This window comes from Martes martes, assembly GCF_963455335.1.
Source record: "Martes martes genome assembly, chromosome: 14".
In the NCBI taxonomy this organism is placed as follows: domain Eukaryota; kingdom Metazoa; phylum Chordata; class Mammalia; order Carnivora; family Mustelidae; genus Martes; species Martes martes.
Genome location: NC_137902.1, coordinates 64092916 through 64104450, shown reverse-complemented (window position 1 = coordinate 64104450; position 11535 = coordinate 64092916). Strand labels below are relative to the sequence as shown.

At 46.4% G+C, this 11535-nt stretch overlaps 1 protein-coding gene across 8 annotated transcripts in view; it reads right to left on the bottom strand.

Annotated features, from left to right (window-relative positions):
- Nucleotides 1-4775: 4775 nt before the first annotated feature.
- RHOBTB1 (Rho related BTB domain containing 1) overlaps nt 4776-11535 on the bottom strand; it is a 65786-nt gene continuing 59026 nt past the window's right edge. For all 8 annotated transcript variants that reach the window (XM_080823592.1, XM_080823593.1, XM_080823594.1 and 5 more), the window contains 3 exons: nt 10145-10233; nt 7554-7659; nt 4776-6981 (listed from right to left, as the gene is read on the bottom strand). In XM_080823592.1, the coding sequence (XP_080679718.1) occupies nt 6812-6981; nt 7554-7659; nt 10145-10233 (365 nt within the window). In that variant the 3' untranslated portion in view covers nt 4776-6811. The remainder of the gene's footprint in view (nt 6982-7553; nt 7660-10144; nt 10234-11535) is intronic.

Genomic DNA, 11535 nt, shown 5'->3' with positions numbered 1-11535 from the left:
GGGAGAAGATGGGGGTGTTGAGAGAGAATCAGAATTGCTATCCTGGGCCTTTTCCAGAAATTGCCGTAAGTCTATAAAACGCCATGTGGCAGAAATTTGTTTAGGTTCAAGTAAATAATTATTAAATTTGTTTTGCACAATCTAGGGAAAATTCAATGATGTCCTTTCAAATAAGGTCTTGTGTACATTCTGAGGAGGATGATTATGTTTGAGATTCTCTAATTTTGGCAAGTTAATCAAGATGAATTTATCTTCTGGTGGTCTTCAAGATGATTTCAATAACTTTCTGACACAGAAAAAAGAGGATGCAAAGCTTTTCATCCATATTTACTCCCCAGCATAGGAAACGCCCATCACATTTTCCAGGTGTTTTTTCCAGAATTTCAAAATAGAGGTTAATGGGCAGATGAGTCTCTTCTCCCCGATGCTCTTGGGTACTTCTTACTTTTCTGAGTCTCCCTCCATGACTTCTGTTCTTTGTTTACCTTTAACAGCCCGCACCTGTGACTCTCATGGGAGGATTTTCTGGATTCTACTGGAGCTACTTCCCTCAATTCTCCAATGGTTGAGAGCCTTAAATTGCCAGGGGTTTACACTTACCTCCTTCCCCTCCCAAGCCTGGGTCACTTAGCCTTTGTACCATTGCAGGGGTAAGAAAGCCAACCCTGGGGTGCAGTTTCTACTCCAGACATGCACTGAGATCAGGCTAAGGGTGGGACCACCTGAAACTGTCCCTGCTCAGCTTTGTAGCTCCCTCCTTCCTTCCTCTCTCTTATTGGTGAACTAAGGGCACTTCCAAAGTGAATCACTCCAATGAGAATCTTCATCTCAGGGTCTGCTTCTGGGGAACCCATTACCTCCCTCACAAGGTAATGTGATAATTAAATGAGATGACTGTATGTAAGCACTTATTATAGTGCTTGGCCATAATATATATACGAAAATGTGAATTATTATTATTATTATGACCCTCACAGCAGTGGTAGATTGGTGGTAGATTGGTGTCAAGGTTTGGAACATCAACTCAAATGATGGCATTATGATGAAACACTTGAATAAGATCGAAAGAGCACGTGAAAACTCATCTTAACATACCAAGGCCTCACAGCCCGGGCTGTCTGCAGAAATGTAAGCAAAATGAGAGCAACGGTAACTAGCAGTACAGAATTTGCTGGGGAGGTGGTCCACATTATTATTGTCATTAAAGATTGGTAAGCCCACTTCTGTAAGAGTTGAAAATGTCAAATATTTGGCCATTATGTATGACTACTTATTTTTAAAGAAATATCTGTGATTCATAGAGTAAAAGAGCATTGTAGCAGTGGTGACAGTGAAGTCCCCGCATCCCAGTGGGGGCAGGGCTGAGGGAGAAATCACAGTGGACTGAACACTCTCTGTCTGACCTCCGTCTGATGAATTAGGAGGTGTTGCTCTTGATTTACCACCCAGGGTGGTAGACTAGGAAACTAGGACAAAGGGAAGTTTCATATTCGAGTTGGTATGTTCCAGAGAATTCAAGAGTCATAAAGAATCTGAAAGTCTCCCAGAACAGTTTGAACAATCTATCCAATTTGTGCTAGCATGTTAGTCTTTCTTTAGACCTCACGTGACATGAGTGTACATGCCAGATCACTAGGGATTCTTTAAATGCAAAACATCAGGAATGTTGGTGTTCAAGGGGCTCTTGAGAAGCCATCTTTTTGACAGAGAGAGAGAGATCACAAGTAGGCAGAGAGAGAAAGGGAAGCAGACTCCTCTCTGAGCAGAGAGCCTGATGCAGAGCTGGATCCCTGGACCCTTGGATCATAACCTGAGCCCAAAGCAGAAGCCTAACCCACTGAGCCACCCAGGTGCCCCTTGAGAAGCCATCTTGTTCCCTTGTCCTTCATGAGGGTCACATGACACAATGCCAGAGGCAGAGGGAGATGATGAACTCATCCCAGTATGCAACAACTTCCACCATCCGGAGCGCCTCATAAAACCCCTCAGGTGGCAGGGAGATAAGCCCCATTTCTTTTCTGATGGGCCAGAAGATAGCCAGGCTCTGGGCTGGGTCGGAGTGTTTTGCTTTTTTTTTTTTTTTTAGTCTTGAGTTCTCTAGAATGGTTTCAGTGGAGTGCAAGGAAGGATTTTCATCACTCAGTCCACTCACCAGTGAGTTCTCATACCTGTCCATCAGCTCAGAGGCTTTGATTCTATCTGGAATGAGTCCTAGAATCTGTTTTTTTTTTTTTGGATCTCGACCCCAGGGTGTGTGCAAGGTGGTTCGTTGGCAGTGCCCTGGCCTGAGAAGTGGCTGGTGTTCCCATCAGCAGTGGGACCGGAGAGTGAGATGTAGATGCAGCCCCAGGGAGCCCAGGACTGGATGCACAGGGTTCTGTGGCTACAGTGTGCAGAGCAGCGCAAATTATGTAATGATCACATGCTTGAAACAACGGTGTATGTAAGGACGGCCACACACGTAAAGGCTTATATTGAACATATTATGGGACTGGATAATATGGAAGAAGGAGGGCCTTGTAGGGCTGAAGCTGATCGTGCTAAGCTCTCAGGGACATTGAGGAGCCTGGTTATCTAGACTCTTTGCATCCAAAAAAAAAAAAAAGAAAAAGTTGGCTGGAAGGAATGAAAAAGAAAGTGCTCTAAATGAATCAGAGGCTCAGCCAAGTTTGGCCTTGGGGTGGTGCCGCCCTTATTCCACAGAGACGGGGTGGCCCAGGGAGGGGGAAGCGTCTTGGAAAGTTCTACACCCTTGTCCTTGCCCCCACTACCTGTTTTTTCGCTCCAGCTTTTTTTTTTTTTTTTAACTTTCCCATAGCTCTTATTTTCTATTTTTTGTTTGTTTTATTCTTATTTTCTAGTTTTTAAATCACTGTCGTGAGGCAGTAAGCAGCACGTAAGTAAGCAAGCACTTGTTTTAAGAAAAATGAGGAAAAGCCCACATTGTTCTATCCTTTAACACACAGTGTTGTCCTCCATTGGATTTCTTACCTCGACGGTCACAGGTTCATAGACTGAGTGCTTACTATGGGCCAGACACTGTGCCCAGTGTTTTACTTTAATAGTCAAATTTAATCTGCACCCAAACCTCAGATTTCCCATTTAGATGACCAAAGTTTAGAGAGGTTGTGGATCTTTTCACACAAAGGTTAAGCTTAACACCCTCTGGGGAAATACCCATTCTGACCGGAACTACCATGAGTCATCCAATCAAAGGGATGTTTCTTCTTATTAGTTTGGGAGGGAATAAAAAAAGATGCCCAAACTTTGGTTGTGTCAGCCTTTTTTTGTTTGTTTGTTTATTTGATACACAGAGATCACAAGTAACCAGATCACAAGTTACCACAAGTAACAAGCAGAGAGAGAGAGTGGGGAAGCAGGCTCCCTGCTGAGCAGAGCCCAATGCGGAGCTCGATCCCAGGACCCTGAGATCATGACCCAAGCCAAAGGCAGAGGCTTTTACACACTGAGCCACCCACGCGCCCCTGGTCACGTTCTTTTAAGAAAAGAGGAGTTACTGCTACTTGCTCACTCATATCCAATTAGGGTATTTGATTAAATAAATACCCAATTCAAGAACAAACCTGGTAAATCTTTAGTTTGCTGAACAGCATTTATTTCTGAAATGCTGTGCTCACAGAATAGTTTCCAAACTCAGGATTCATTTCGTTTTTTCCTCTGACTAGTAGAAATGAATGTCGCAATGATGAAATTCAACTGATACGCCATACGATGGAAGCAAGTGTGAAAAAAATTCTTAGAAACATTGGGTTCTTGTTTTTGAATGTCCATTAAGAAAATACTTGCGTTACCTCGAAACCAGTAGGACTTATGGTTTCTATAAAGCCTGTGTAGGGTTGTTGAAACTTTTGATGATTTGGCAGGCATTGCTCTGGGAGAAATTATAGGTAAGACTCCACCGGTACGCGTTATGTAAGTAGAGCCGTGACCTGGACCACCCACCTCCGAAAGATGTGGGAAGGCGCTGGAAATCTCACAGTCTTTCCTCTGCTGTTATTTTCTATAGATGTCAACCCCCTTCCATGGAGTTTTGGGAATATGCCACTCAGAAGAGCGCCCCCGTGAGGTCTGCTTGGACACCCTTCTTCCCCCTGAGTTTGGGTAAACATTATGCGACCTAGAAGTCCAAAAATTGATTTTCTCAAAATCTTTCTTAGATCTGCTTTGAAAGAAAAGATCGACTTCATGAGCCCATGAGCAACCTTTCACATCATTGCTGGCAGAACTGTCCAAAACCAAGATTATAATAAGTCTTTTTGGCTATGGACATCATTTCTGTTTCTTCCAATGTTCTACCATAGCTAGTGGCATAACTGTATTATCCAAGAGCAAGAAGCCAGATCCCTCATGTGTATGGTGGCGTTGGAAACTCTGCTGGCAGTACTGAAAACAGAGATGACAGTCACTGATGCTGCCTTGTTATGGAAGCATACATAGCCCCCATGACCAAGCACCTTTATGGTTGTTTTTTTTTTTAAGATTTTATTTATTTATTCGACAGACAAAGATCACAAGTAGGCCGAAAGGCAGGCAGAGAGAGAGGAGGAAGCAGGCTCCCTGCGGAGCAGAGAGCCTGATGCGGGGCTCGATCCCAGCACCCTGGGATCATGACCTGAGCCAAAAGCAGAGCCTTTAACCCACTGAGCCACCCAGGCGCCCCACCTTTATGGTTTTGACAGTTTTTAGAAAAAGCTATTTAAGTCACGCGCATAGTATCTTGGTAGTCCTTAAAAAAAAAAAAAAAGGAGGCATTTTATAGCTAAACAATTTTATTGGCTTTTTGGGAAATAAAAAACACGACACAAACCACCATGGTTAAAGGCCATAATCAGCATCAACCAAATGAACCAGCCACTTGGTTACAGTAGCTGATAACAAACACTAGGTGGATATTATTGCTTATACCCCAGGTTCATTTATATGTCCATTCTGTTTTGGCAAGATTACAATCACATGGGAACTTTGGTTGTATAAATTCAACTCTGACCACTCACTAAAAAATCAACTTCTACCATTTTATGAAGGGATATATGTCAATTCTTCCCGAGTCTTGACATTTATCCTCTCATTCTGTCTCCTTTCTCCTTCTGCTAACGATTTACAATCCTACTGATCAAAACTCAAATTAGCATTTACAACCATCCATTTCTACTCCACTGCCCTCTCCTTTGTCGTGAGAGGGTGAGGCATTCCTGGGCCTCTCCAGACTCTTGGGTCTGGTGTGTAGCCACTGCCAGCAACAAATGCCCATCTGTCATCTGGATAGATTTTCAAATGCATATGGTTGTCAACATTGGGGTCTGGACTCAACTGTCTCTTTTCCAACTTCTGAAAGCTAGGAAAAAAAAATCAACAGACTTTAGCATCAGTAAGTTGACCTCCCCACAAAATCGGCCCTGTCCCCGCCATGCCACATCCCACGGCAGGCGCGGCACTGTGGCCTTAAAATGTTCCGCGTGAGTGCTGTAACCTTTTAATGTACAGAGAAGCAATGACTGACTGCCTCTCCCGAGCTCCCCTGTTCAGTACTTTCTATTTTAACACTGAAAACTCCGAATGACAAAGGGTCAGGACTCACTCACAATAGCACCATTTCCTAGACTCTTGGAATAAGATTCCTGTCCGCGCTGGAGAATGCAGGGACCCCAGACGACCCGGCCTCCAGCTTTGCGCCTTCACAGGCCCCGCTGACCCTCAGCGGGGGTGGGTGGTCTGTCTCAGCCTACTGCTACAGTGGCCTGGATTTTCCCTGGGAAGAGTTAAAAACGCGTGTCTTACAAAGTGAAGTTGGCTGCAGGTGAGAGGACTGAGGAAGCCTGTTTCCGGGGTGAGATGTGACGGGCCTGCAGACGACAGGCCAAAGGCTGGGGATCCCTCCCCTTGCCCATCTCAGTTCAGGTCTTTGAAGAATTTGCACGCAGAAGCATGGCAAGATCCAGGAACACGGAGAGACGCAAACCCTCCCACAGCCACCCAGACACCAATGCTCTTACGTTAGCTCTTGTGTTCAGGTCCGCCGGTGGGTTTGCCCTGGCTAATGCTGGGATTGAATGAGCCCTTCTCATGATTATAAAGATTATCCGTTTGAATCTGGACATTTGAAACAACAGAAGACTCCGTATTACTATATTTTACATGGCACAGAGAACCATATAATTACTAGCACTTACACGGCAAATACTGTAAAATACACATTCTTGGAGTTGACTTGGTAATTATACCAGTGTTAGTCGGCAGAACAAAGATTAAACACTCTCTAACTTGCGCTTGGGGGAATTTCATTCCAGCCCTGTACTTTGCAACGAGAGGATAACCCTCTAATTATGCAATAATGCCTGGTGGTCATGTGGGCAAAGAGGATCACAGGGCAAACTTCATGGTTAATTTGTGGCCCGTAAAATAAAGTAATACATAGTATTTTCATTTCAACAAAATACAAGAGATCATATAAAAATATTTTCCAATTTGGACTCTGAAACATGAAAGCTGGATTTTTTTTTCCTTTGTATAAAAAGAAACGGAATAACGGACTAAAGTTTATTAAGCCTTCTAACAAAAAAATATACATATAAGTTTAAGGAATGCAGTGAGCATCAACTTCCCTTTTTTGTCCAGGCTCATTGGTGGGGAGCTCGTGCTTTGATCCCAACAAAGTTATAAATGCACAACAGTGGAGGGAGATCAGTGCCTGAAACCTGAACTACGACTTATCGCTAATAATACGACTAACTTTACAGTAGTGCCTTTAAAAGTGGCGTGTCAGATTACTGATTTTTGTCTCTCTTCCTCCTCAGGCGACCGCTGGAGACGAATTCCAGAAGCACCACTTTCGTCTCGAGTGATGTTTATTTAGTGCAATATCTTCCTTCTCGCGTTCCCTTTTCACACGCTGATAGTGGTCTTCTTCCTTCAGATACCACACTGGGGGCCAGCGGTGCCGCTCAAAGTATTCCTGGTTGTCTGGGGGAAGAAGGAAAGGATGCAGACGGTGAGGCCTGCTGTCAGTTGAGAGCTTCTATGTCCTAGGTTCTGTGCCCCAGGCTTCTCATTTATGCTCCCGAGTACATCCTCCCAAGAAGCTGGTGTGTGGGGGTTAGGGGTCAGGGACAGGACCATTTGCAGATTCGAGAGTTAGAATCATTTGCCGGAAGTAGCTGGGCACGGAGAACCTGAACCCAGGACCACTTGGTTTCTAAGCGGAAGCCTGCTCCTCTCCAGGGCTCCCTAGACAAGGGAGAGCCAACACCTCCACATGCTCTGGGGCAGGGAACCCTGGATCCTGTTCCACCCAAACCCCCCAAGCAGGAAGTTTGTCAAAGAGAATCCCCACCCCACAATTCTGGCGTCATGTCACAGGCATGGGATGGCCAGCCAATCACAAGGACTTCTCCCGGAGCTGCCTTCTGCCTGGACACCTGCTCAGGGGCATGGGGAGGTGGTCAATGCTTCAGTCAGAGGCAATGAGACCCGGACCAGTGGGTACCTCAGTCAGAGGCAACGAAACCCGGACCAGTGGGTACCCACGGTCTCACCTGCAGATTTTGATTTGATCTCCTTGCGGAACTTGGAACACACACTGTTGTAGTTCGTGCAGATGTGGTGCAGACACCAGGCGGCCAACTGGTGGGCGTTGTGGAACTACAGGGAAGTGACCAAAAAGGGGGTCAGACTCTACTTTCTAAAGTGGGCCCACAGAGAAATCATCAGCCCCCTAGGGGTGACAGAGATAAAGGGCACGGGCAACTGATTCAGCAAACCTCTTGTTTTGACCACAGTGTTAATGACTTTGGCTATGGCGCCGATGCCAGCCCAATATAGCACTTGGCACCCCCCTTCCTCACCCCTGTGACAGGTGTACCAAAAATAATCACCGTATCAGATCGGGAGCTGAAAGAACCCCTCGCCTCCCAGCCTCCCCCACCGCTGGCCTGAGAGTGATACATGACTGGCTTCTGGAAGGTGCCAGCCGGCCCCAGGGCAGTGACACGGACTCTGGTTAAGGAAGCCACGCAGAGTGCTCCGTTTGGCAGGTCAGAGTTTGCCTTGCTGGGGCCAAAGACCTGAAAGAGGAGACTGAGGAATGTGTGACTGTCCTGTACCTGTCCCTTGGTTACATAAGAAGAGGGGGCGGTGTGGGCAGGGGGGCAGGGACCCGACTCACCACAACATCTCCTTTCTGAGCAGATGCTTGGGGGGAGGGAGCAGCTGAGGGAGTTGTGACGAAAACAGACTTGGTGCTCAAAATGCCACAGTCACCTCCCCAGTCCTCCCTAGATTTGGCAAGTCTCCCCCACCCCACCCCACGCTCTGTCTGTGTCCTCAGCTATCCATTCAGTTTGTGGGTCTTGGGGTTTCTTTCATCAAGCGAAACCCTGAAACCTTACAGGGTGCTTCCTCGGAGGCCCACATCTCAGCTGTGAACAAAGACCCATATAAAAGCAGACGTCCTCAGAAAATAATTCAAGAAACTTAGAGTTGCAACCCCAACATTATGGATCATTTTTGCTGGTGCTTCCAGCTTAAGACTCTTGAGATCAGATTTCTTTCTGAAAGTAAGACTCGGGCACTGGTGTCCTGAAGGCGGCTTGGACCTGCCCAAGAGCGTCAATGGTGTCCATTTCTTCCCTACCCCGAGGTCGGCAATTTCATGTTGCTCAAATCGGCCAGGCGGGCGTATTTATACCATGGACATTGGAAAACGCAACAGATCGGGTTCCACCGGTCCGCACGCTGATGGTTAAATAAACCTGGCAGGCTAGCAGGTGAGGGTCTCCCAGAGGCTCCATACTGAACTCTTCTGGGTCCTGGGGGACCCAGAGCTGAGAGACACACCTGCAAATCACTATCTCAAGTACATCGGCCCTAGATGCAATGCTGGGTCATTTCATTTTCCTGCAGGAGCAGTACTTATGGGAGAGAGCACAAGTCATCAACTGCGCCCCGGACCTGTTTCGAAACTGTAACCTCTATAAGGCTGTTTTTCATGTTGGATTTTAATAGCGTGGGCTTCTGTCTATTTCTCTTCCTGTCTACGACTGCCTTGAGGGCAGAGAATCTGCCATTTATAGCCACCTGTCCTTTTGTCTCGGGTGGCGCCGGACACAAGAGGGAGAAACAACCAAAACTTGTTGTTTAAAGTCCGAATGAGCGGGTTGCTGTCAAGTCCGATTCTGCCTTTTCCCCATTTCAGTGAACCGTTCCTGGGGCCGCAGATGGAACGGCAGCTTGGTCTGCTACTTGCCTCTCTCCTCTCTCTGAAGCCACCTCCCCTCCCTTGACTGAGAAAGATCCATCCAAATCACCTGACCTAAGGCTTAGTAAACCACAGCCCTAACAGAGAGGGAGCAAAGAAAAAAGAAAACCAAGCCCAGTGGGCTGAAGAAAGGAATGAAGAACGCTCTCTTCATTCCTTCAGAGTGTAAACTCATTGTCAGTAAGTCTATGCCAGGAACGAAGCACTCTGCACACGGGAGGGGGTTCTACTCTTCACCGCTTTTCTTGAACATTGTCTCCCACTTGATTCTCAAGATAATCTGTAAGGTTGATAGGATGTGAATTATCATCCCCACTCCTTATAGATAAGGAAACTGAGGCAGAGTTTAGCTTCGTACTTTGAGTAGGTTATTTGTGACAAAGCTGAAGTTGGATCTTGGGGCCCCTCTGGAAGAGTGCTTACGGGGATTATGGAATCACAATATTGATATTAACAAATACTGATTTCAGAAAACCCCAGGAGAACTGCAGTGAGAGGTGGGGCATTATAGGGCTTCATGGAGTTCTAGAAACTATCTGATCTTGGTCAATATGTGTCCAAGAATTCAAACAAGGAGAGAGAGAACCTTCCCCTATCATGCCCCAAGTTGTTCTCCCACATGTGAAGCTGGTGCCTCGGGGGACAATGGGGCTGGCGTGGGGTAGGGTCCGTGTTGTTTTCTCAAACGAAGCCCAGCAGGGGGAATGGTGCATGAAACATGAAACTCTCAGATCTTCTCAGTGTACACAGGGCCCTCTGTGACTCAGTGGTGACATCTTTATTTAGACAGATGCAACCGCGGAATGTTTCATCAGCATTAAATGAACTGGTTGAACACACTTAAAAGGTGAAAGGCAAATTGTTACAAACCTGGGCCAATTCCAAATACGAGAGCACTTCCCCGTCAATGCCCACGCCACTCATCGCGGCCTTGGTCAGCTCCTGGACAGCATACTGCTCTGGGGAAGAGAGGGAACAGGAGAAAGTTGAACCATACCCTTGCAAGCCAGACACCTCACATAGACAGTCTCGTCCGGGACCACCTAAGAGGAGAAGAATATGTGACAGGCTCTGGGCAGTCACATTTGAATGGAACTCAGGGCCCACTGTGCCGGGAGCCTCTGGGCATGGGTAGTTCTGGTCTCGGGCCATCGCACCGACGACTCTGGGAAACTTGTTGGCACTTCTGGAATAGCCGGACTCCTGCAGACCTTCATTGTCCAGTATGGTGACTACTGGCCAGATGAGCCGACTGAAACTCACATTAAAATTGAATAAAAGTAAAAAGTCACACCCTGAGCCACACTGGTCACACCGAAGTGCTCAACAGCCACACCTGTATTGGGCAACGCAGACACAGAACATCTCAATCATTGCAGAAAGTTCTGTTGGCTAGTGTTGCTCTAGACAGTCCACCCAGTGCCTTCTTAGAATCCTCTAGACTCTCCAGCATCTTCCCATTTGACGGTTTCCCCACTTGTATCACTCCAATTCTCAATAGTCTCTAAGAGTGGAAGGACTGAGTGACAGGAATGAATCCATATGGGGAATTAACAAAATGTGAACACAGATGTCTTTCCCAACAGCTGCAGATGGGTGACATATTGTTCAGCCTGTTAGATTCTAAAGACTGGGGGTGGGGGTGGGGAGTGGGGAGCTTTCAACAGGAAGTAACACAAATCTAGCTGGGAGAGCCACTTCTGCCTGGGAGCTGTGCCCAGGACTTCTAAGCTGAATTTAAACTGTGGTTCTGAGACAGAGCGGTCTCCTGCCTCTGGGACTGACATGTGTGGGTACAGTCTAGGCCCACGTTCCTAGCTCCTTGAGGTCGAGGCACTCTTTTCATCTCTAGCATTGTGTCTGTTCTTCTAATCCAGTAAACTGTCCTGACCCTGCTTACCTTCTGTTCTACGTGCTTGGGTCAATATAATATCTAGATGGGCATGGTTTCTTGGGCACAGCTTTCGTCTGCTGGATTGACAAAGAACTACTGGGAACTACATTTTCCGAAGAAGTCATCAGGCTTTTTGATTCTAGGTAACAGCAACATTTCTTGATACTCAGCTAACACGTTGGCTTGCAACACATTTTTGCCCCAGAAACTGATTTTTTAAAAACCATGTTCTGAACACTTGATACTTACCCAACATTTTAAATGATGACAGGGATCATCTTAGGCAGCTGTATATGTAACCACAGCAGTAGTAATGCCTTTTAATAACAAAAGGAAACAGACATGGAAGTCTGCAGTTCACCCCAGA